The sequence below is a fragment of the Temnothorax curvispinosus genome, unplaced genomic scaffold (assembly GCF_003070985.1).
Source record: "Temnothorax curvispinosus isolate PA1 unplaced genomic scaffold, ASM307098v1 QBEX01007090.1, whole genome shotgun sequence".
NCBI classification, from domain to species: Eukaryota; Metazoa; Arthropoda; class Insecta; order Hymenoptera; family Formicidae; genus Temnothorax; species Temnothorax curvispinosus.
Genome location: NW_020216870.1, coordinates 265,473 through 290,432, shown reverse-complemented (window position 1 = coordinate 290,432; position 24,960 = coordinate 265,473). Strand labels below are relative to the sequence as shown.

Below are 24,960 nucleotides of genomic sequence, written 5' to 3'. Positions count from 1 at the left end.
TAATCGTGACTGGGGTAATATTTTAAACCCTGGCTGGGGTAATATTTTCCGCAACGAATGTAATATTTAATTAAGATGCTTATATATAAGCATATAAAATTACTTCAATTCAGAACGACCAGAATCCTTGGTCGAAACGCGATGACGATCTGTCACGACGATTATAATCGTTGCCGGTAGTCAATTAAAAAATTCTTAATTGTGTTTATACTTTTATCTTTGATTTTAATTCGCGTTATACTTATTTAAAGACTACAATGATAAAGGTGTCCAGACATAGGGCTTTAAATGTTTCGGCATTGGTACATTTATCTTATAATATTGGAATATTACAAGGATAAAATATTCCAATACGTTGAAGGGATATTTTTAACGTGAAATAGATCCAACCAAGGTTGAGCGTTTTTACGCATAAAATTTAATAATCTACATCTATACATATGTATGCAATGTAAATTATATGTCATGTAAACAATGAGTAATCCCATGAATCATCGAATATTCATATTTCGTCAGAAATATATCGGAAAATGTTTTGTTTGCAATTTTATTTTTAGTTACCAAATAACAGTAACTGAAAATAAAATTGCAAACAAAACATAAATTCCCGATATATCACAATTTTTAGCATCCCACGAAGTTAACAGATCAGACCAATAAATAATAATAATTCCATATTAATATCACATTTTTCCGCCAGGGTTTAGACTGTTTACTAAACAATGTTTAGAGCGTACGATATGTAAACAAATATTTTTAAAGAAACACGACCTGCAGCATAGAACAATTTAATATAAAAGATTACAGAATGACTACCTTATCGACAACCACTCGAATTTAGCGAGGACGCAAAAGTTGGACTAGGGCAAAGTCGGATTACAGAAACAGTGTTGCTTTACCGACGATGATTCGCGACCGACTCGTAAGGGGGAAGAGAAGAGGGAGTCGAGCCAATTAGGAGTTAGGAAAGCCGGAGCCGGAGGCCGGAGCAAGTAGTACGTAGTGCGACACTCGCCGCGCGAGCGCGAGCGCCGAACACCGAACAGTTGTAAGTTTGCGCTTGACGCGAGTCGTTGTCATCAGTTGTCATCGTCTCTTGTCGGTGCAGCAACACAGCAGCGTTCCGTCGCGTCCGTTCGCAGAGCGAGTGTGAGATTTTCGTGGGTCTCTTGCTTCACGCGGGGCGTGTGAATGCTGTGAATGCGCGCGTGCGACCGCGACAACTTGAATTGAAGTCGAGCTCGACGGTAGTACGACGGGCGACGTCGATCGCGACGAGAGGCACGGCATCGCGGCCGCCCCGCGTGAAATGAGTGCTCGCGCGACCGACGGCTGTGCTGCTTCGTCGCGGCGCGTAGTCCCGTACGTGCGAGAGGCGGCACTGTGAAACGAGAGGAAGCGGCGGACGAGGAGGTGGAGGAGGAGGAGGAGGAGAGGGAGAGGAACGCGGCGCATCCCGCTCGAGGAAAAAAAGCAGGACAGAGTGGAATCTCGAATCTCGTCGTGAGTGTCGTGACGAGGACAAGAGAGGGCGAGACGGGAGAAGAAAGAGAAAGAGAGCATTGTCCTCCGCGAGGATAGCATCGTGTTGTCCTTGCCACGACACTAACCTCAGTGTCCTCAGTCCTCAGTCCAACTGGTCTCACAGACCTCGCGGTCTCAGGTCTCAGGTCTCAGTCAGCAGTCAGCGCTGCGCGCACAGCCACAGCCAAAGCCACAGCCGCGTCACGATCGCCGCTCGTCGATCGACGTCCGTCCATCCGTCTCCTCGGATCTGTCAATTGAGGGGGGCCGCCGCCGTGCGCGAGGGAGACCTGCGAGAGAGGCGGGTATCGGTCCGTTCGATCGCGCACGGGATGCCATCCCCGCCGTCGCCGTCGTCGTCGCCCTCGTCGTCCCCGTCGTCACCGTCGCCGTCGGCTTTACGCTAAAAATATGCGGCAGTGAGAAACGGACGGCGGAGCACCGCCCGTGGCAGAGCCGAAGCTCTGCTGCTGACTCTCGGCTGCGTGTGTGCTAGGTCCGCTGGTGCCGGAGGGCGAGGGGGGAGGGAGGGAGGGAGGAGGAAGACGAAACCAGACTAGGAGGACCCCGCGATCGGGGACCACGACCAAGGGGGGTGATCATCGCGCGACAGCCCACCGACGAAAGGAGCACCGAGGAAAATGGCGGACCTCGAGGCGGTGCTGGCCGATGTCAGCTACCTGATGGCCATGGAGAAGAGCAAGTGCACGCCGGCAGCCCGTGCCAGCAAGAAGATCATTCTGCCGGATCCTAGGTACGCACTCCTCACCGCGACGCGATTTCCGGCGGCGTTGCGTGCGGTTCGATACGGGGTGGAGGAGGAGGAGGAGGAGGCAGCGGCGGCAGTGGTCCGTCTATCCGTCCATCCGTCCATCCCGTCCGTCTATCCGCACGTCCGCCGGAGAACCTCTCCCCGTTTCCTGCCTCTCCCTTCCGCCTATTTTCTTCCCCGTTCTTCCTTCGCGAGAGCTCTATCTCTTTCTTTCTCTCTCGCGCCAGGAATAAATAATGTTTACAAACAAAACGCCGCGGTTGACCACTCGGGGTCCGACGCGCGTGCCTCCGATCGCAGCCGGCGTCGCAACGTCAAAATTCTCGCTCTCCAATGCCCCATGTAAATCCGTCCGATAGCTTCGCGATCCGGAGGACCGCGAAGCTATCAAACGGATTCACGCGATCTCGGCAACGGCAAATCGGATTCACGTGCTCGCCGGAGGATCGATCCCCGCTGCACCTCGGAAGTTGATTAAATCGTCCGCCCCGTGACATTTTGACGTTAAAAGTTTCTCTCAACTTTCTCTCGAGGGAGAAAAAGACTGACCGGTCTACCTCTGATCCCTCACGCTATGATATCGACATTCCGTATCAATCTACGTCTACGTGCACAAATATATAACGCACACCCCGTATATCCTGGTGTTGCACTCGTTAAACTTCGGTTTACCTTTGGAAGATTCATACCGGGGATAGAATAAATTTTGTCCCCTCCCCCGCCCCGCGTTCTCTCTTTCTCTTCCTTTCGCGAAAACCTTCCCGCTGATCGGTACTTTGCATCGATTATAACTTGCCAATGTTTACACCGTTCGCGTTATTTTCGGTCCGCGAACCGCGGATGTTAACCGTAGCTTTCGGCCTCGTGAAAATATAAGTCGACGAGGTAGGAGAGCGGGACTACGTTTTTGCTGGCGACACGCCAAGCAAGCGCGAGCGTTTCACGTGCGCGGCCGAAAAACGCTGAATAAGGGAAAACTGGCGCGAAGGGCGCCGCGCCGCGCGACGGACAATTAAAGCGAGGCCAGGAACTTTCACGCGGGTGACCGTCGCTCGAGAGCACGTGCTTTCCCTCCCGTACATCATTTCTCGTTATTTCCCTTTGTAGCCAGAAATGAATGCAACGAAATTGAAACTATTGCAGAGGCTTACACAAGTTTTACAAATCGCCAAGTTGAAATGACCGGGGAGAGTTTAGCCTATTAGATAACCAGATCTGGAAATATGGCCGTTTTCTCATCTCTCATCGAACGTTTCGAGCATTAATTTTTTTTATTCTCTTCATCAATCTATATATATATAATCGAATGTTCCGACTGACTCATCAACGCCCAGCCCAAACCCTTAAACCTAGAAACATGAAATTCGGGGAGTATATTCCTTCCATGACGTAAGCACCCACTAAGAAGGGATTTTTAGAAATTCGACTCCTAACGGTGTGAAAAGGGGTAAAATGTGTTACCGTAGCGAAGCACGGGTATCAAGCTAGATACTTAATTAAAATCTTAATTAAGCGTTAAGACCCTAATAAAGTTTGGGGCGTGTTCTTAACGAATACTTTGGTGACACGCGATTTAAATCGTTATTTAGCTTTTTTAAAACTCTTCCTCTTTTCCGCTCCTTCCGCAAATATTCAGCTTAATTTATCTTCGGGGCTTACGTAAAATCTCTAGAGTGCATCAAAGCGATGCGTTCGGCGGCGGCCCAATTCCACCGTAATGCTCGGAATCCATTCATTTACGTAATTAATTTTATGGCTCGGCGGTGCTTCACGCTCGCGAAGAACTGATAGAATCAGTGGGTCGCGTGTCACGAAGTGTCCTTGTGTAAACACGCACACACACATACACACACGTACGCAACACCCCAGACACATCCTATTAATACATCCTATCTCGTGCATCCATATTCTTTACGTCAACGATATTCGTGTATAAGTAATTCACTTTTATTACTCTCGGCCTGCGAGATAAAGGAAGGAAATGGCCGCGTAACCGTTCCGTTTATCCCCCGAAAACGCGGCGCACGGTAGTTCCTTTGTCGATTATATTCCCCTCGCGTATAATCACAGAAAATGCGGTTTCTTTGGCGCGCCGAACTTGGTGCGCGAATGAATGGACCGCGTTGAATATCGGATTACATCTCGCTGCGTCCGTCAATGGAGCCTTAAAGTCGATCGTCTTGAAACATTTCGATTCGCCCGTCGTCGCTTGTGAACGACGCGACGCGTCTCTCTTGTCCTCACCTCGCAGTGCCTCGCACGATAGAGCGAAGGAGGCTCGCCGTCGCCGTTGGCGTCGGAGCGGAGCAGCAACTCCGGGTATCGATTTATTCGACACGCGGTATCTGTCTCGCGAAAGTTCGCTAAACTGTATTCAGCCAGCGGCGAAGTTCTAGGAAACGTTCAGTCGATTTATGAGCGATTCCTCCGAAGCGCATCGCGAGCGACTCCGCAGCAGCGATTCCGTGTAATTAAACGCGTATAGACACGCTCTCGAGCGCATCGAAACATTCTGCGACGTTTCTGCACAATCCGCGACTCTCGCGGTCCCCCTCACGATCGAAAGACTGTGTACGGGTTGGATTTATCTTCGAGTTGGATTTATCTTCGCGTTTACGCGAAAGTCGGGCACGGCTTTGATCGCCGATATAAGCGAGATAAACTTTTGCATGACGGGATAATGGGAAATTCTCTCGGCGTTAACGAGTTTACGAGTCGCCGTAATATTGTGGACGGCTCCTCCGCGTGGTTCGAGGAAGAAACTGAGAGCGAAACTCCGGGCTCCGACACTTTTTTTCATTTTATTGGATTAAGCTCGCGGCTCCGAGGTAATCAAGAATCGCGCGGGTTTGTCTCACGCCGCTTAATATCGTCTCATTTAGAACTATAATACGGGCTATTAATATACGGGGTCGGCTTATAGCAGACGGACGGGCACGTAGTATCGATCCCGTTTCTGCGTTTCGGCCCGATTAATCGTCGTCCTCTGGTCACCCTACCCTGTGGCCATTAAATTCGGATTAGCCAGCGTGAGATCCATTACCGGTTTGCACAGAGTCCGCCTCGCGCGTTTGCATCCGTCAGCTACTCCGCGTAGACCGTAACGCCGTAACAACCAAGCCCGCAGTGTCGCGCTTTTATGGATCGCGTGTTCGCGAAACTTACTCGCGCGCCGATCTATAGAAGCGAGATTCCTCCCGAGCGCGCCGCAGAAATAATACTCCGATTTTTCTGATCAGCCTTCGATTATTACGGCCGGATCGGATTCTCCGATATATCCCCCGCAATAGGTACATTCTAAAAAATGTCAGAGTGCGCGAGTTGTTTTTAGCTCATTATTTTTGCAACGCCTTTGTGGAACTTGGCGAACGGCGCGGCGGATCTGCATTAATCGTCGCGAAGCTCGTGCTCGTCGCTCGAGAGAGGCAGAGAGACTCGCGAGCCGCGGGACGCGTTCGCGGGACAAATCGCGCGCTCCGCTCGTTTCGACGATTATCGGCGCGATAAGGATTTCGTTTCCCGCAACTTGTCACCCCACCGACGTTATCGGAAAGAGGAGAAATGCGCGGCACGCGCTCGTTAGGCTCGTCCGGCGCGACGGCGGAGTTTGAGCGACCGAATGGGGACACCCCATCTCGGAGCGACCATCTTTTTTTCTCAAATAAACTATAACCAGGTCATATGCTTAGCTTACGTAGCGTAGTAATCGCTGAGAGAAGAGCTTAGTCGACTAATATTAGACTAAAATTAACCCCGACTAAAAGCGTTGACACTGGTCGAGTATACTCGACTTGTCACACCGACCCAGTCGACCGTACGTCGGCTGTATAAATCCGGTATAAGTCAACGCTGTCATCGACGACGTCGCATCAGCCTCTCTCCCTCTCGTCTCGTTCAGCGCTGGCTAATTAAAAGAGGAGAAAAAAATTGCACCTCCCGAGATGCGGCGGCGACGACGTCGAGATTATTCATGACAGCATTAATGCGCGTAACGGTATATCGCGTAGCCGTTGTAACCCTCGCCGCTTCACGGGGCGCTTGAGTTAAAAATGCGTGAACGCGCATCTGGCGGCGCGTCGGGATAACCGCGTGCCCTTCGAGTGCATTTCGCGCTCTTGCGAACCACTTGCAGAGGGATCGTGCCCCGTGTGCTTGCGTAAAATAAGATTCCGAAAGGGGAGAAAAATCCCGAGAACCCGGGAGCCGGAGAGATCGAGAGAACACACGGTGAATTACGAGTCGCGTTCATAAATCGCGTAGAGGAAAAAGTATATACGCAGTTTATGTAATATTTCAAGCGTGCGTGCGGTACGAACGTACAAAATTACGATGCGGAAACATAGTATTTAACAGAGGATCTCGCGAAAGGAGAAAAAAAAATATACCGCGTGATTCATTAGAATGTCACGTATAGCGGGCGATATTCGTCGAGCTCTCTGTTACGTGTGAAACGCGACACGTAACATTTTAATAAAATAAAGGTAGACAATTGTTCGCTTATAAGACTTTATTTGGCACAGAGCAAATGGTATGAGTCGAAGGTGTGTTTGCTCAAAGGAATGAGGTTTAATTTCCGTTGATATATGTGTTATAACCAATAATGGAACGCTTTATAACAATGTCAGAAGTAGGAGTTGCGGCTTCTTAGAAGAGAACTAGAGAACAAGTAAAACAGAAAGGTTGACGCATGATGCAAAGATTCGTTGGAATGGAACTGGTTTTCGTAATTATACATGGTGACGCGGAAGTTCAGAAAAAGAGTTTTGGATAAAAAGTAGGAGAAAGTAAGTGAACCACGAGGTATAAGGGTTTAGACAGATAGCGGGACTTGGACTTATTAGACTTTAATTGTTACTCTAGAAAAGTTTGTCTGGAAAAAACGGTCTTGCAAAAAATTTTATAAACACACGAGATATACGTTATGAGATACGCGGCACGTAACAGCTCACGAGGGACCGCCGGCTCTTTCCGTGGCATTTACTTTCTTACGAGCTCATTCTCTACGTTTTTACATTCGACATTTCACGGAGACCGACGCCTCGGAGGCACCGAGGGACACTTGGCGCTCGTGCGTGCCGTAACATCCTTGAATTGAACTACAAAGTATACGACCACGACCCGATGCTGTGCGATGCCACCGGTATACGTGCCGCCCCGGTCTAATACAGTAGAGTAGGAGCTCGGGAACAACTCAATTTTCGACTTTGATTAACCGCCGTCGTCCCGCGTGAGATACCTAGGTATAGTAGGTATAGGGGCCTCGGTATCGCGTCGATACAGCTCGGTATTCGGTATCCCACTGCGCGATTCTGCGTGCCGCGGCGAGGAACAGTCGTGGTAAATTTCCTGGCTGGTGCTTACAGAAAAAATATACGTAGCGCGGAGATAGCGGTTGCGTAGGTGTACAATGCAAATGTAAACTCTGGTCTTCTCCGTATTTCTTTTTTTCCCGCCCCTTTCCTTCTTTTCCTCTCTTTCTCCCTCATCTATTATGAAACATTGCGGGGTTTTCGCGAGCAAACGGGCGTATTGCCGCGGCAACGAATTCTTGAAAGTGGGAATCTTGCAAGAAGACGCGGGGGCGAAACGGAGTACCTTGTTTCGGTCCATAAATAGTCGAATCATATTGCTAGTGTTGATGCTCGGTAAAGTTTGCTCTCTACTCTATCTATTTATCTCCCTTTCTCTCTCTCTCTCTCTCTCTTTCTGTTAACGCGCACCATTTTGTTCGTCGATGTACGCTTCTCCGATGCCTCTTTTTCTCTCTCTCCTGAAATTCTTCCGATTCGCAAAACGGCTTCCTATAAATCCCCGGATTATTACGACGAAGCGAGCCGTGAGCGTATTAGTTCGCGAGGAATTATCGATATATATCTCTATCACCACGTTAATCCTCCGCTCGCTTTCGTAACCGATTCTTCCACATGTTTCTTGTTCCAATTTAATTATATATATATTCTCTGTAAATAGAGTTTTATTCGTTAGAACACGGTTCTCTTGTTGAAAGGATTCAAGCGCGACGGTATTGGCGTTATCCATCAGTGTCGTCGGACGGGATCGGTTAATCGTTGATTGGCTCAGGTGGGATCGATAAAATACTGGGCCACTCGCTCTTCTCTCGGTATTCAGAACGGATAACTGCTATCCCGTTTTCACGCGCGGAAGGGAATAACTCCGGGCAAACACGAGGAAAAAGAAGCCTATAGCAACACTCCCGGAAGGACGTATCTCGGAGGAAGCTGTGGTCCCGGATGTAATTAAAGGTAGCAATCAACGAGCCGGGCAAACGCGCTCGTCGTCTCTCGCTAGCCTCGTGTGTCGCTATAAAAACGTCTCTGGCTCGGTTGTAAAAACAGCTTTTAGAGGGGAGTAAATAAACGAGAGAGCATCTCGCGAGAGAAGAGAGTCACGAGCGTTATTGTGAGCTTTCGTGATTGACTCTTGCTATAAATTAAGTAATTATGTTCGAGCGACATATGTGCTTTAACCCGCAATGGATAACTTTTCTCGGAATGCTCGAAGGAGGTCTTTTTGACTCCTCGCGAGTCTACCAGTACTTTTTAAACTCCGATATGTTTCTCGTTTTCCGTCGCAGTGATAAGTTTTAAATGTGCTCAACTAACTTGTAACTTTGCGAATAAAAACATTTTTAGTACGAGAGTCCGCGAGCATTTCATTCGTGTCGTTAACGTAAAACAGAACGGAACTTGGAACTCATTAAGGAAAATTACATGGCAAGAGTGAGTACGGCAAAAAATAAATGTTATATAATATCATATATAAAAGCGAATGAATCATATTGTGTAAATGAAATCGTATAAAGTATTCTGAGACGCGATTGACGAGTCTCGCGCTGTGTCGTGAAAGGCCATTTTCGACAGCCGCACAATTGAAATACGGTGGCGTATCTTTTCACGCGATGTCGCGCTCGCATTCACTCGCTCGCACACGTAACTGTCGCCATAAATAATGAGGATACCCCATCCGGCGCTACATGCATACATTAATTACCTCCTTTTATCGGCGCCGCAGCGCGCGTACAGTCGCCTGAATGGCAACCGCGAAACTACCCTATTCACGTTGGAAAAAAAGGGAGATTGCAGTCAAACCGAGGAGAAAGATGGTGGAACGGTGGTACGGAAGATTGAAAGTCCGGAAAGAGACTCGTAAGAGCCGCTGCCGAGATGAATCCGCTTTTTCGTCGCGAGCCTAAAAGGACATTCGAGAACGTGCACTCGAGGGCGCTCGTTCGTTAATCCGAAGATCCGAAGCCGCTTTTACGGACAAAGTGTAATTTTCCCGTCGTCAAATTGCTCGCGGAAAACGACGGCAGCAGAGCCGACGGAAACGGATAGTAACGCCGTCGGTTGATGGAAATATCGTCTAAAGTCTAGCATGAGTTCTCTCTCTCTCTCTCTCTCTCTCTCTCTCTCTCTCTCTCTCTCTCTTTTTCTCTTGATGCGCGCTCGCTCGCTTGTTTACGCGATTTTAACTGTGTTCACGATTTTAGCCTGAGAGGCAAGCAACTTTGGGAATGATTAATATACCGACGCGCTTCCACGCGCTCGGCTGCAGCTGGATCGCGTTATGCAACGCGAGGATAAATGACTTTGTCGAATCGAGTTGGCACCGAAGAGTATCCTGTCTGTCTTCGCGTACCACATCGACAGTGTGATTTCTTTCCCGATATAATAAATGGATCTATCTCAGTCCGGAAACGCGCTCAGCGCGTTTAGAAACATAATGTAGTGGAGCGTTAAAGATCCCGGTCTGGCGGTCTCCATGCGCGCGTAAAAAGGTCAAATGTCGCCTCCTTAATTTTACGTTGCATAACGCGAGTCAATCAGTCTTGCAAGCCAGTATTTTCTCGAACTTTTGCAACGCGAATTTTGTTTCTGGAACGACGCAATTTTCAGCAACAACGAATAGATCTGCGCGGTCGGTCAAACTGCCGAAAAAGAAGCTTCGGATTCCAATTTTTTTACTGCAGCGAAACAATAAGGATTGTAGCAGAAGAGGAAAGACCAGTTTTAAGACGCCAATGAAAGTGTTTATGCATTAATCACAATTATTAAAATAGCGGTTGTAAAGATACGAACGTACCGGACGCTCGCTTCGATTTCTTCTCATAAATGAAATTGAGGAAAAAAACACATCAGCGGAATGCATGGGATGCTCCTCTCGTAATTGACGTCGCGGCAATTAATTTTATTTGTGTTTCGCTACGGGAAAAATACGAATTGTTTTGATTGATGCACGCGCGGCAAAGTGTGACGCGAGCGAGTCTTTTGCGCGTCCCGGATATGTACTTTATGGAAATAAGTAAACGGCGGTGATCGTTGCAGCTTGGCTTTACCGCGCCGCGCGGTCGGCTAATGCAACCGAACGAGCAATCCCCGTTTCAATAAACTTCTTCATCTTCCTGCAGCAACGTTTACTGCGACGCACGCACGCCGCGCGGAGGTTTCGGTTTGATTTTTGAGGCACGAACAGAAATACGCCGGCGAGCGGCACGGTTTACGCAGTTTTAGCGCCGCGATTTCGACACAAGCCGAAAGCTGACGGTCAGTCGGCCGGTACTGTATGATTGCCGTTCAAAATCAAATTGCGTGCGGCTAATCGAGAGCGCCATTGTTACGAAAATCATCCAATTTTCATTATCGCGGTATCGACAGGGTCGATTAGGATAATAAGATCTATCTTTGTAATCACGCGATTACCGAGATACGCTCGGTTGAATCGATGAGATGGTTTGACGTTTACGACATAATATTGATAATTGCGATTCTCAGCGAAAGAACTCCACGTGAAGCTTGTTTTGAGATTCAATCTTCCTCGGATTTCATTCTTCGCGAAGGATCGCAGTCAATTCTGTCCGCTTCTCCGCTGAATAGTTCTCAAGCGTCCTAATAAGACTCCTGACTGATTTCTGCGAAACACGACGTTCAAAACTTTCAAGTTTTTGTTCCACGCGGAACTTTATGCTAAGCATCCTGCCGGACGCGAGTTTTGAGTTAAGATTTGAATGACGATTGTAAATAGACGTAAAAGACTGGCCGATCCAAAACCGAAATGATCGTTTTAAATTATTTTGATACTTTTGGGAATGGCATTTAATTTAGCAACAGGAAAGTTTCGGTCGTTTCCGTTTTTACGTGTATATTTTTTTTCTTGCGCTCGAGCAATTCGAAGCAATTAAAACAGAGTTCGCGTTCAGACGGATTTACATAACTGCCCACTCGTGTCTTTTTTCATAACCGTATAACATTGTGCTAGATTTTGAATTCATCGCGTCGATCGAACACGATCCGAACGGGGAGTGGAAGGGCCTGCCCGTTGCTGGATATACGCGATTATCTGGCGACGCTCCAACCAATCACTGGAAACACGGATTTATTTTGATCGGTTGTAAAGCTCATTCACCCCCGCTCGATACTCGGTGTTCCACCCTACCGTGGATTAAAATCTTTCCCCCACGGCTACCCAGAAATTGACCCGAATCAAACTTTACAGCCAACCGAGCCTTTATCCCCCGAGCTCCATCACTTAAATTGTCATGTTTACGCCGCTTCTACCTTTATATCTTTATAAAAGCCCGGCATTATCGAAACACTTTTAAAATGCCAAGGCTCCAGCTGTTTATTCGCATTCCTCTTCTTTTTATACCTCCGATTAATTACAGGAAGTGATACTTCATCAACACTCGAGACACTTGAGACATCTTTGTTTCTTCACATGTGGAATCAGATAGAACGATCCCCTATACGCACGAATATACATTCAGAAAGAGACAAACGTGTGCGTTTTAGTCGATGAAGTCTTTTAAAGTCATCCTTGGGCAAGCTTCTTCGTTTCATTCTTCGCTTCCCTCAACGGCTTCCCTTTGTCAAATGATAATATAAATGATAAAAAGCGCTTTTACGTCAGCGTGAAATAAAAGTCGGCGTGACGTGGCCCAGAAGCGCGTTTGAGAATAAATTTTAATATTTGTTTTATAAGTAGTCGCTTTACATAATAACTCCTCGAGACTTTCGAAACGGTCCATGTGTCGTTTTCTTTTTTTTTTTAATGTTGCGCGATCGCGAAATTAAAAGTCCGCGTCGCCGCGCCGGCTGATCGACTCGGCTCCGATATTGTATAATTTAGCGCGAGAAATCAGCGCCCTTAGTATCTTTATTCTCTATGGTGACGAGCTCCCGAAAATACTGTTGCGTAAATAAAAAATTCATGGTAGGTGGAATGTTGCGGCGAACTCAATTATTTGTTTAACAAGGGCCGGCCGGAGAGGTGAAAAATCGATCCCCACGGACGATCGAACGAACGAGTGCGATACAAAGACGATTAATCATTGATAAAACTGACATGAAGATTTCAAAATCTTGTAGTGGATCGAAGTAGGGTATTTCTGATGACAAAGTAATTTCAGTGGCAATTGTCCGATCGTCAGCATCGAGTTGGTTAGAAGAAAATGAAATAGGCGGAACGGTTCAATAATATAATTAGGTTCTTTGCAAGTTTATAAGATGCTTATATTAGCAGTAATTAATTCAGGACGAGATATTACATTTCCAGCTTTAGCACGGCATAATAGCTGCATTTTAAAACCATTCGCAAAGACAGTCGGCACGTGGCTCGAAACGTATAAAATTCTCCAAAATTATTATTATTAGGCATAAAATCCCGTCCAATGATTGAAAATGCTTATTTTAAAAAACCTGTAATGTCGTTGGGATTAAAGATAAAAGTGAAATATATTTCATTGTCTTATATTTTTTCGCAAGAATTAAAATATTACAAATCATTTTATCTTTTCCTGTGGTGTATATTTCCCAATAAGATCGTGCGTACGCGAAAATAAATCGTCGCGGAGAAACGCGCGCGTCCCGAGAAATGCACTCTTGACGCACACGCCCTTTAACGTTATCTCTTCAAGAGTCATCGATTACGTTCTTGTTATCGCAGGCACGTCGCTCACTTTCCAGTCTCGTTTGCCTCTTTTTCAATCGCCTGGTCACTCTCATGAGCCAGTTCGACTGAAATAGCCGCGCTACCGATTGCGGACGATCGAGTTGCGTTACGGATGTATCCTCGCGTGATGCATCCATCGCGAAGCAATTGACACGCGATGCTGCGATGATAATGGCACTTTACGATACTTGATTTGACTCGATACACCGCAACTGCGTCTGACATTTCTCCCTTTTTTCTCTTTTTCTATCGAGCATTTGCGCAAGCACTCAATATATGACAGCCGGATCGAAACTTCAGAGTTAAATTAATGTTCCGAATCCTCGTCGATTGGCGAGAATTATTTAGCCCATCGCGCTGCGTAGTATTCGCTAAAACACCGGTTTGTGAAAGATGCTGCTCGGAGGAGAGGAGGAATCTTCCGCTCTCATTGTCAGTCGCTCGTATTGAAACGTCACTACGGCGCGGGCGTATAAATATTATAATATATACGCGTCGCACATCGTAGGATGTCCTCGACCAATTTATTATTTATGACGGTTAATTGGTTGTTTCAATATTTCAGCCGGACCCCGACAAAAATATCCGCCGGGATAACGAGAAGGACACGCGGTTTTATTTATTTATTGACTCCGCGGCAATGCGAAATGAACCCTCTTGTGCTCTAACACCCTAACGCCCACGTGCTTTCGCGTGGTACGCGCGGATCATTTGGATAACTGGATACGAAAGAGATGCGCGCTGTATTTTTTGTCAAATTGGCTGTTATCTGTCCGGTATCTGCGGAGGCAGCGCTTTTGTTATTCGAGCCCGCGGCTCTTGTCGTTCTTGATGCTTGCACCCGCGGATCGAGCTGTATCGATGACACAATGAACTATAATAACGGTTGTAATTCCGTCGTTTGACATTTTGATCAATCTCATCGTGATGTAGGCGCGACGGTGGCGATGGCGGATGACGGGATTTCGTGTCGCGCTAATATATTCCTCGCGAAACGCGCCGGGCACATTTTCGATAGATTTACATCGACGGCGACGCTTGATGGAATAACTGATCGGGTTTTGCCGCCACCCGGGCCGGAATCTCTCCGGAAATTTCAGGGATCTCTCCGGGTCCCCCGAATTTTCCAACGAGAAATATCTTTATGCGACTACATATTCGCTTTTGCATTTTTCCCTTTTGCGCTTTTATCAGTCTCTCGGAAAAAGGACCATGTCACCGTAGGCGACAACGATAAACTGTTGTTGATGGGAAAAATCGATCCTTTCTGTTTCAGCGTTCGGAGCGTCATGCACAGATATCTGGAGAAGAATAACGAAGTAAACTTCGACAAAATATTTAATCAAATGTTAGGTGAGTAAGCTATCGCTCCGATAGTCCCGCGCCCTTCGTTCGCCACACTCTCGGCCCTCCCGCCCTTTGACGAGATCAAAGACAAAGGAGGCTTACATTTAGTTCGTAAATTCGCCCAAACTTCCCCAATTTAATTGCGCAGCGAGGAGAACCTTCTCTCAACGTGCCTTTTTATCTCTCTGTGTTCGGTAGTAGTACGATCCAATTATATATAGACCTCAAATATCGGTATATTGTCTCTCGCTCTCTCTTTCTCTCTCCCTTTTTCTCTTTCACTCTAATTAATGCAATCATACAAAATGCATGCGTATATTATTCATAATATTTATACATACACTGTTAAAATATAAATAAAGGTCAGGCTTGTATGTATCAAACAATAAAATAAACGTTACCGGTCAATAACGAGCAAGAGATTGTTAAAATTCAAAAAGGTATATTGTTACAAACAATTGTTAAAATGGGACGTTTCGGCAACACCGTGCCTTTCTCAGCCAAATTTAATAGAATTGATAACATTATATATACGAATAGTCAGGAATCATACATTTCTATACATCCAATAAGTACAGTAAGAATGTCATAAAATCGTAATCGCTGTACAAGTACGGTCCTTAATTGAAAGTTGAGTCATAGAATTGTTGAACGAAAAAAACCGGAATTGCTGCACATTTTTAAAAACCTTAATTGAAAGCGAATAATAGGATCGAAACAAACTTAGTAACAATTCATAGGAATTTAATTATTTGTCTATTTACATCCTTTGTTGGCAATCGATTCTTGTAGAGCGATAATGCTCAGTCACACACAAGATTTGATACAGTACGGTTGCTTGGGATACATTTCTATAGCTTGATCCTACATTTAGTCTCACTCAGTACGTATAATCGTAACAAATTCTTACATTTACTCGCTCTTACAAGTTTTTAATTTACAGTTTTTACAGTTTATATACACATTCTATTTTAACTATTGACTCTTGATTCTGACGTGATAACATCGCTGACTGACTCGATTCATTCCCACTGCCGACTGAGGAATAAATCATGGATCCTATTATTCGACTTTCAATTAAGGTTTTTAAAAATGTGCAGCGATTCCGGTTTTTTTCGTTCAACAATTCTATGATTCAACTTTCAATTAAAGATCGTACTTGTACAGCGATTACGATTTTATGACATTCTTACTGTATATACTTATTGGATGTAGAAATGTATGATTCCTGACTATTCGTATATATAATGTTATTAATTCTATTAAATTTTGCTGAGGAAGGCACGGTGTTGCCGAAACGTCTCATTTTAACAATTGTTTGTAACAATATATCTTTTTGAATTTTAACAATCTTTTGCTTGTTATTGACCCGTAACCTTTATTTTATTGTTTGATACACCGTTAAAGGTTAAAGGATGAAATTTAAACCAATACCATGAGTTAGATTTATTTTGTTATTTTTAACTACCATATGCGTCAAAATTTATCAGTTTGAAATAAAATAGGATTATTTTAACTCCATTGGTTTAGTCAAATTAACATTGTTTTAGTTAAATTAACTACATATTGAGTAGGACCAGTGGTGACCTATAGAATAGTTAAACATTACTAAAAATTGAGTTTAATTTAACTTTATGAATTTAACAGTGTATAGATAAACATAGCCGCGGTCACCGTACCAATTAATTTCTCGCAACTTGTTTCGCACCGTGAATTTCGGAGATTTTCAACGTAACGCGGCGCAACGCGAGCGTAAATATTCGTCCATGCAAAAAATTTCACCGAAAACCATTCTCTGAGGTAATCGACAGTCTCGTTTATGAATCGCTAATTAAGTGTTCCCTTGTTCGTAAAGCGTTATTTTAATACGATATTAAATCGAGCAGCAATTAAATTTGTTATCTCTCAAATTAATCGATAGAATTGAATAATGTACATTCCATCCTGAATTGTAGAACGCGATTTGATCACCGGCCTGAGATGACCTGGAAAAAAAAGACACCTGGTCCCTTTGGCGGGACCGCGCCAATTTAACACGGATGATTCGTCTTTCGGTCGCCAGTTATCGTTATTATCTATCTCTTTTTTTTTCGCGAGAGTAGAGAAACGGCGTTAAATGTTAGCGAGAGCTGTGACAATTTACTGAAAGTTGCCGATGTCAAGCAAACTCCACATGTACTTCCAGGTTACCTTTTATTCAAAGACTTCTGCGAGACTGTAGCGGAGGAACCGATTCCGCAACTTAGGTTTTACGAAGAGGTTCGTGTTTTTTAGTCCGCACACACTATATATATTATATATAGTTAAGTTTTCAGTACCGTCGCATATACCACACACCCGCTGGCACCCCGACTGCATAAAGAAATTTCATGTTTGTGCATTGTAGATCAAGGCGTACGAGAAGCTCGAGTGCCCGGAGGAGAGGAGAAAACTCGCCCGGGAGATCTACGACAATTATATTATGAAAGAGTTACTGGCGCATTCTCACGTGAGTGTATATATCGACGTGGCACCGAATTACGTTTCCTCCTGTAATATATAATAATTGTAGGAGAATTTTCTCTTCCCCTCTCTTGGTGTATGTGACTTTTTAATGCACACGACGCGTCTCTATCTTTTTGCAGGAATACTCGCAAGAGGCGGTATCTCACGTGCATAAATATCTCATGAAAAATGAAGTCCCAGTTAACTTGTTCGAGGTAGGTCATTGTCTCGTGACCTTATCCGCGCGATTGCGCGTACATGATCGATATTGTTCGTGACTTACGAAACTTTTTCTATGTTTTTTTTTTTTGTTTTGTTTGTAGCCGTACATCGAGGAAATATTTAACCATCTGCGAGGGGAGCCGTTTCAGAAATTTCTGGAAAGGTACAAATAACATCCTGAGCTCTCGCGAATAAAAATGAACCTGTACGTGACGTAACTTACGATTAAAAGAAAATTGTGTATGTTCTAGCGATAAGTACACCCGTTTCTGCCAGTGGAAAAACTTAGAGTTGAATATCCAGGTAAAGATTTGTCCCGTTTTTCTCGTCCTTTTTCAAGGACGGAATTTTCGAGATTAAATTATCGCACGTTTTATAACGGAAATTGCAGCTGACGATGAACGACTTCAGCGTGCATCGAATAATAGGTAGGGGCGGCTTCGGCGAGGTGTACGGTTGCCGGAAAGCGGACACGGGCAAGATGTATGCCATGAAATGCCTGGATAAAAAGCGCATTAAAATGAAGCAGGGTGAAACGTTAGCTCTCAACGAGAGGATAATGCTCTCGCTAGTCAGTACCGGGGTAAGGAACTTGTTTTTTTTCTCTCTTGTTGTAAAAAATGATGCCCTCGCGTTTAATCACGGTGATACGACGTGACATGATAAAGCGTTGTTATCACAGGTGGACTGCCCATTCATAGTGTGCATGACGTATGCGTTTCACACCGCCGACAAGCTGTGCTTTATATTGGATCTGATGAACGGCGGCGATCTGCATTACCACCTAAACCAACACGGAGTCTTCAACGAGCCGGAAGTGAAGTTCTACGCCGCGGAAATGATCCTCGGCCTCGAGCACATGCACCGCAGGTACATTGTCTACCGTGATCTGAAGCCCGCGAACATACTGCTGGACGAGCACGGACATGTCAGGATATCGGATCTGGGATTGGCATGTGATTTCTCAAAGAAGAAGCCGCACGCGAGTGTGTACGTACATGTAGCCCAAGTCCGATCGAACTTTTCAATCTATAACGCAACGATCTGAACTTGTTATTCTGTAATAGCGGCACCCACGGATACATGGCGCCGGAGGTACTCTCAAAGAACACCCCATACGATTCGAGTGCGGATTGGTTTTCCTTCGGTTGCGTGCTGTACAAGCTCTTGATAGGACGCAGTCCGTTCAGGCAACAAAATACCAAGGACAAACACGAAATAGATCGTATGACGCTAACCATGGTGCGTTGTTAAGATATTCTCGCTGGAAATTTCCCAGTCGCCGCGATCATATTTGTTTGTGACGATATGTCAAAAGTCAAAAATTTACATGAATCTTTTATGTATGTCGAAATAAATTACACCTTTGTATATATGCTGCCATTTGTGTTGATAGAATAGATCTGCGAAAAAATATCAAACTTTTTAGTGAGTTAATCGATAGCTGTTAATCTTTATAAGATTTCTTTTACTTCGGAAAAACAAGATTTACATTACTTTTTGATTATTTTTCTATTTACTAATAGAAGAATTATTAAAAACTAATTTATTTTTGTATACAGCATAGAAAAAATAAATGTAGTCTTTTTGCTTCTGATATCATAATCTGATGTGGATCGTAGTGATCGATCGGAAGATTCCAAGCGATTTCACAAAGATCTCTCGAGAAACTTAGACACACGACGATTCTCAACTTAATTTTTTTAATCAATTGCAGAACGTCGGAATACCGGAGACATTCTCGCGGGATTTGCAGTCGCTGTTGGAAGGTTTGCTACAACGGGACATCAACAACAGACTCGGCTGTTGTGGCAACGGCGCGGATGAGCTAAAGGCGCACCCGTTTTTCAGTGGTATCGATTGGCAGCAGGTGTACTTGCTAAAGTACACGCCGCCGTTAATACCGCCGCGCGGTGAGGTCAACGCCGCGGACGCCTTCGACATCGGATCCTTCGACGAGGAAGACACGAAAGGAATCAAGCTGACGGAAGCGGATCAAGACCTGTACAAAAACTTTCCTCTTGTCATCTCCGAAAGATGGCAGACTGAAGTGGCCGAGACTGTGTTCGAGACAATCAATAATGAAGCAGACAAGGTAAGATAAATATTTCATCTTATTGCCCATAATAACTTGATTATCGACTCTTTACTAACATAAAGATTTCACTTTGTTTCGTCCTCGTAGTTGGAAAATAAAAAGAAGGCGAAACAAAAACAGCGGTTTGATACAGATGAGAAAGGTAAGTGTGTCATACGTATCGCATGGATGCTCTAGAATCCGAATGGAATTGTAATCGGCATCGGTCATTTATACTTACAGGTTCAGACTGTATATTACACGGTTATATAAAGAAATTAGGAGGTCCATTCGCGAGCGCATGGCAGACGCGCTACGCGAAACTATATCCGAATCGGTTAGAGTTACATCCTGAATCAGCGACCAAGCCTGAGCTCGTGTTTCTCGATCAAGTAAGTACATACATCATGTTCCAAGGATGACAGAGTATATTAAAGGAGGTCAAAAAGTTAAATCGTGATCTTTTCAAAATATATAGTGATCCTGTTACTTAATGTGTGATATGATACGTTTCACATTTCACCTCGTTCGAGAAAAAGAGTAACTTACATTATGCAATATGAAACATTTTCAGGTTGAGGAAGTAGGAGCGGACTTACAGCTCGTAAAAGGGGAACAGTGCATTATAATGCGTACGAGGGACGCGAAAATCGTACTTACAAATGCCGTAAGTGAATCTTTCAGTGTCTCTATTGATGATATACTTTGCGATAAAATGCAACAATTAGAATTCAGACAAGTGACCTTAACTGTTCATGATCTAACTGTTCAAATAGTTCAAGGTGGAAACTTTCAAGTTTCAATGTTGGATAGTTCATACATTAATGAAAACTATTAATGAGGGCTAGAGCCTATTAATGAGTCTCGAAATGGAAGAGATTTAAGATTCTCAAGCAGAAAATTTGAATAACACGATCATTGAACAATTAGAACACTCGTAAGTTTTAAACGCTACTAATAATGATAATTGACTTGCCATAGGATGAGATAAGCTTGAAAGAGTGGGCGCTCTCGTTAAGATCGGCACACAAATGCTCAATGGAGATGCTCGGAAATATGGCGAGAAAAGCAGGCAAGATCTACGGGACTGAACGGGACGCAGTGATCCCGGCGACGCAGCGGTCCACGAACGGCAACTAGCCCATTGTCGTCATGTGCGACGTCGCACCGTCATACTCCAGTCCCACTGCCCCGCAGCAGCGACAGCAGCAACAACTTTTTTTATACTAAACGGATGATGGAGAGAGCAGCGATGGATGGGAGAAAGAAAAAGGATTTAAGAAGAGAGCGCGAGGAACGTTTCATAGAATGGCAACGCAGGTAGTGCCTCTTCCTTCCGAAGGCTTATTCTGGACTTTAACGCTACAGTGTTAAAAAAAAGTGAACAAATCCTTCTTTTGGCGCACCTCGATCAAACGGAACGTCCCAAAGAAAATTTCGTTATATGGCGGATAGCGCTGCGCTGTGTATTATAGAGACTCTAGCCAAGTAGTGTCGTACGTGCGTACGTTCTCCCAGGGCCATGAGGATTATGCGCGCGCGCCCATAAATACATACACATATTTACATACATATATACACGTACACCAAAAAAAACCATATGTACACGCAAGTAATCGCGGCTCCTTCTGGTCACTGGTGCGGGCGCGTAGGCATCTCGTTATATTTGTACATTAGTTGTATGTGCAACATGTGACATAGCGACTAGCGACCGACCGAGCGACGAACAAAAATTAACGGATAACACACGAAAAACACAAAACATACATCCGGTAGTGTATTATTATGACCTAGTACTCTCTACGCGATCCCGTACTCTTATTACTTTTTACGCGTTTTGTCGTACCGCTCGTTTACTTAATTTATTTACTAATGCAGAGAGAGAGAGAGAGACCAGTTTTATATTATCCTTATGATGAAACAAAAGTGACTCATTATTTATTGTGTTGTTAAGTGCGAAAGAATGAGAAAAAAAAGAGAGAAAACTCGTTTGTATATTAACCAAAAGTGAATCGAATACCGAATGCATGCAACATATGTACGCTCGAGTGGATATACGCGAGTCTGCTCTGGCAATAAAATATGCGATGAACGTAGATGAGAAGAGCTTTCTTTCGTCCTGCATCATGTATCAGTAGAGCAACGCTAAAGTCCAGTAAGTATTTGTGATCTCCATTACATCATGTTTTAAACAGATCGTAAATCTTTACGTAATCGTGATTGATGTGCGAAATTAACAAATGTTCGATTTAACAGTTGTACGAGAAAAGAATTACATATCAATGTCACGAATGAATTGGTCCATGGTCCATTTTTTATACCGTAACAATCGGAATTTGGTACATTTATGAAAGGTATAGATTTTATTTCAATAATCACGTTTATTGATCAAATGGTAGTAAATATCCTGTAACAGTTTTTCATTCGTGATTTACAAACGAATTAATACTCATAATTTATGTACGCGTGTTCGCTTCAAGTACCAAACTATTTAATATCCGCTGCGCACTTTTCGTCGAGAATATACATATATATAGGGATCGTTTGTAGAACCGTGAAAAAGTTTTATTTTCTAGGCTTACATCATATGATTATAACGTATTAAACTCATCGTAAGATTTACACGATACGAACATTATAACTAGCGATCACTGTGATAAAAAAAAAAGAGAGTATGTATAATAAGAAACGTTATATTTTATCTATCACGAATCTCCTTCAACAATAACGTCAACGTGGAATCCACCGTTCCGGCTGACTTGAGTCTTCGTTCCAGAGCTTCGAAGTCCGTTCTTTCGAGCCACGTTGGCGGATCGCTCTCCCTCGACGGCAAAGGACACAGCAGCCTTTCGACAGCGGCGCACAATCCGCACCACTCCCTAAATCCCAGTGGTTGCGATACGTCTCCTGTCACAGACTTCATATAAGATCGTTGTTCGTCCGTTAATGCCTTGCCGACCACTTCCCGAAGAGCCTCTTCGACGTCGCTCGGTGAAATGCGTCGCGCGCTGTGCAACGCCTCTTCGTTAAACTTATTAAATATTCGACCGAATATCAGCTTTCTTCCCGACGTGATGTACGCATGCTTGCTGAGATACTGAAGCGACGTTAATCCTGTAACGATTACATCGTCATGAATGAATTCTAATCGATGAGATAAAATAGGTAAAAAAATATACGGCATATATATAATGTATCATAAGTTATAAAATACAAAAGTTTAAAAAAATAATAGCTTGCAGAAACGTCTTGTCTAATATCTTTTACTTATTTTAGTAGAATCACATTTTGAAATATCGATACACATTTGTATATCATACAAAATAATAATAATAATAATAATAATAATAGATATAAACATACCACGAAGACTCTGACTGTCGAGCAGTTCAAATCGCGCCGTTTGACGGGAGAATATCCGGGGAGCGTTTTCCACCGATGGACCAGCACTAGTTTGACGAGATCCGCGCGAGTACGTATCGCCTTTCACCCGCAACGCTTCCTCTAGTGCAATCCGTCTCTAAAACGAATTGATTTATAGACAAAATGTTTACTGGCTGAATTTAGATCTACCTGTTTACCTTGATTGAGAATTCCGTCTCCACCTTGTCACGATCTAGCTCTCTGCACAAGTGCTTCAAGACGTCTGGCGCGAGGAAACTCGGAGGCATCGTGTGACTCGTTGTCTGCGCGGGAGACGTTCTCTTGGGAGACGTCGAGGAGCCATCGACCTCGCCGGTGTTTACGTGAAGCCTGTTACGGTTCATTAAAGAGATCATTCTTTTTCTAAATGCTCAATCGACACTTCCCAGGTAGTCAAATGCTGTGAGTTTGCTGCCATGTTCCCAACAAATTAATGCATAACTAATTTTAACAAACTCGGGACAAGGTGAGACAGCATTACCCAGATAGCCAAGCGTGATAGAGCATATTGAGCAAAACTAATACATTGCATGTGTTTTCATATATTTGCTGTTGCTGACATCGAAATAGAACACGTTACAAATACAGCTACATGATTGCTTATAGATGCAATCAGTTGACGCAATTAGTTTGCTCAATCAATATGCTCTATCACGCTTGGCTATCTGGGGTATAAATAAACATATAGGATTATCGCATGCAGATGCGTATTTTTTTTGCGGATACTGACGACGATCGCCGTGATCCATCCCCGACCTGCGAGACCTGTGTCACCGTAGGCTCGAGCGGATCGCGAACTTCCGTTTGTTGGCCGTAAGTCGAATCCCTCCTACACTTTCTTTTACGCAATCGCTTTCCCCGTCTTCGTGTAATTGCCGGTTGCTGCTCGCTGTCGGCCTCTTCCTCCGCGTTTCGAGACGAGCTCTTTCACCGATAAGCGACGGTACAATTTTTTAAGTGACAGAAAATGTCCAACGAGAAAAAGGCGGCGCCATGTATCTGCCTCATCTAAGGAAAGAAATAGACTTACCGTTTCGCATTTTTCAGCGATAGGCGAGGGAGGTGACGGAGGAGGCGGCACAGGCACGGGTGCCGCTAATGATTGTTGTGGCCGGGAGATCGGTTTGCAGACAAATATCTCGCTTTTCCGAGGCGTAGGCGGCAGTTCCAGTGTGAGAGCGTGCCAGCTGAAAGTCTCATTTTCCTAAAACCCAGATAAACGGCTAATAACACCTTCGCGAACGAACTCAAATAAAGACAAACAAGAGTCGCTTCTAGCTTGATCGCCGCTCCAACATGTAGAAACGTTTAAGCATTCCTTCAGGATTACAGGATCTACTCATGGAATGTCTGCTCACAAACTACAATTCTACGGTGTGCTATTACATAAATTAGTTCGAATTTTGTTATATCCTACATCTAGTATTTCGTTTAGATTTCGTTATATTTTCATTCTCTTTGTATGCCTATCTTTATTAGTGTGCTTGTAGTGGATTTCTATATTATTTGAACTATAACAATTACTATTTTTAGGTCGCTTTATCGTTTCCTCTTTGACGGGGAAATTTGGAGCGCGCAATAAGCCAATCTGTCTACGGCAAAGGCCGGAAAAAAAGGTACCACCAGCGGCGATAAATCGGGGTAGAGATTCTGTATCTGACACCGACCACCTGCTGATTCTGCGAGCTCGTCCGGAGATCCAGGACCAGGGTGGTGCGCTCGCGCGGATTGCAGGTCACCGGCAAATCCTCCTGGGCCGGGCGGCCAGTTAACGCCGTTGGGCCGCTGGCGAGCGTGGGCGCCGGGGTCAAAGGTCGCGAATCGGTTTCCGTGTATTTCCGGAAGAGCTCCTCGGGCACCGCCGAAGCGGTCATCTCGGCATTGTAACCATCACCGCCGCCGCCGCCACCTCCGACATTTCCAGCCGTGGCCTCGCCTCCGCCTCCGCTTGCGCCCACTGCCAGCAGGCTCGTCCGTATCATCTCCATCTCCTCCGGCAGTAAAAGAGCTTTTCCCTCGGTCGCCTAATGAAAAATGTATCGTGAAAAAATGCGCGAGTGTCGCTGGGCGACACGCCGAAATTTGTGAGAAAGATGATAACAATTTTTCCAGTTTTTTCCCCCTACATATAGCCTTCGTAAAA

At 44.7% G+C, this 24,960-nt stretch overlaps 2 protein-coding genes and 1 long non-coding RNA gene across 4 annotated transcripts; 2 read left to right on the top strand and 1 right to left on the bottom strand.

Annotated features, from left to right (window-relative positions):
• Positions 1–995: 995 nt before the first annotated feature.
• Positions 996–21,690, top strand: LOC112456682 (G protein-coupled receptor kinase 1-like). 2 transcript variants are annotated; one of them, XM_025019376.1, is made up of 15 exons: positions 996–2,278; positions 14,541–14,617; positions 16,797–16,870; positions 16,998–17,099; positions 17,236–17,310; positions 17,419–17,480; positions 17,569–17,620; positions 17,709–17,900; positions 18,000–18,307; positions 18,385–18,559; positions 19,035–19,412; positions 19,503–19,557; positions 19,638–19,786; positions 19,969–20,061; positions 20,376–21,690. In XM_025019376.1, the coding sequence occupies exons 1-15, from the start codon at positions 2,166–2,168 to the stop codon at positions 20,532–20,534; spliced, it is 2,064 nt and encodes a 687-aa protein (XP_024875144.1). In that variant the 5' UTR covers positions 996–2,165; the 3' UTR covers positions 20,535–21,690. The 2 variants fall into 2 exon arrangements, with proteins under 2 accessions (XP_024875144.1, XP_024875145.1); XM_025019377.1 differs by lacking the exon at positions 996–2,278 and adding an exon at positions 8,310–8,559.
• A 384-nt stretch (positions 21,691–22,074) lies between these two features.
• LOC112456683 lies at positions 22,075–24,930 on the bottom strand. Its single transcript, XM_025019378.1, has 6 exons — positions 24,485–24,930; positions 23,848–24,021; positions 23,548–23,741; positions 22,976–23,147; positions 22,758–22,914; positions 22,075–22,508 (listed from the first exon to the last, which is right to left on the bottom strand). The coding sequence occupies exons 1-6, from the start codon at positions 24,803–24,805 to the stop codon at positions 22,093–22,095; spliced, it is 1,434 nt and encodes a 477-aa protein (XP_024875146.1). The 5' UTR covers positions 24,806–24,930; the 3' UTR covers positions 22,075–22,092.
• On the top strand, positions 22,420–23,050 carry LOC112456684. Its single transcript, XR_003041002.1, has 3 exons — positions 22,420–22,559; positions 22,746–22,866; positions 22,962–23,050. It is a non-coding gene; the product is annotated as an uncharacterized LOC112456684 (long non-coding RNA).
• Positions 24,931–24,960: the final 30 nt, after the last annotated feature.

Bases quoted from the DNA above. Each gene is read 5' to 3' on its own strand.
- LOC112456682 (XM_025019376.1), top strand. From the start codon at position 2,166: ATGGCGGACCTCGAGGCGGTGCTGGCCGATGTCAGCTACCTGATGGCC. The intron at 14,618-16,796 runs GTGAGTAAGCTA...ATGTACTTCCAG, and splicing joins AATATTTAATCAAATGTTAG to GTTACCTTTTATTCAAAGAC. The intron at 19,558-19,637 runs GTAAGTGTGTCA...TTATACTTACAG, and splicing joins GTTTGATACAGATGAGAAAG to GTTCAGACTGTATATTACAC.
- LOC112456683 (XM_025019378.1), bottom strand. From the start codon at position 24,805: ATGGAGATGATACGGACGAGCCTGCTGGCAGTGGGCGCAAGCGGAGGC. The intron at 24,022-24,484 runs GTCGGTGTCAGA...TCTGGGTTTTAG, and splicing joins GCTCGCAGAATCAGCAGGTG to GAAAATGAGACTTTCAGCTG. The intron at 22,509-22,757 runs GTATGTTTATAT...TAATCGTTACAG, and splicing joins CGACAGTCAGAGTCTTCGTG to GATTAACGTCGCTTCAGTAT.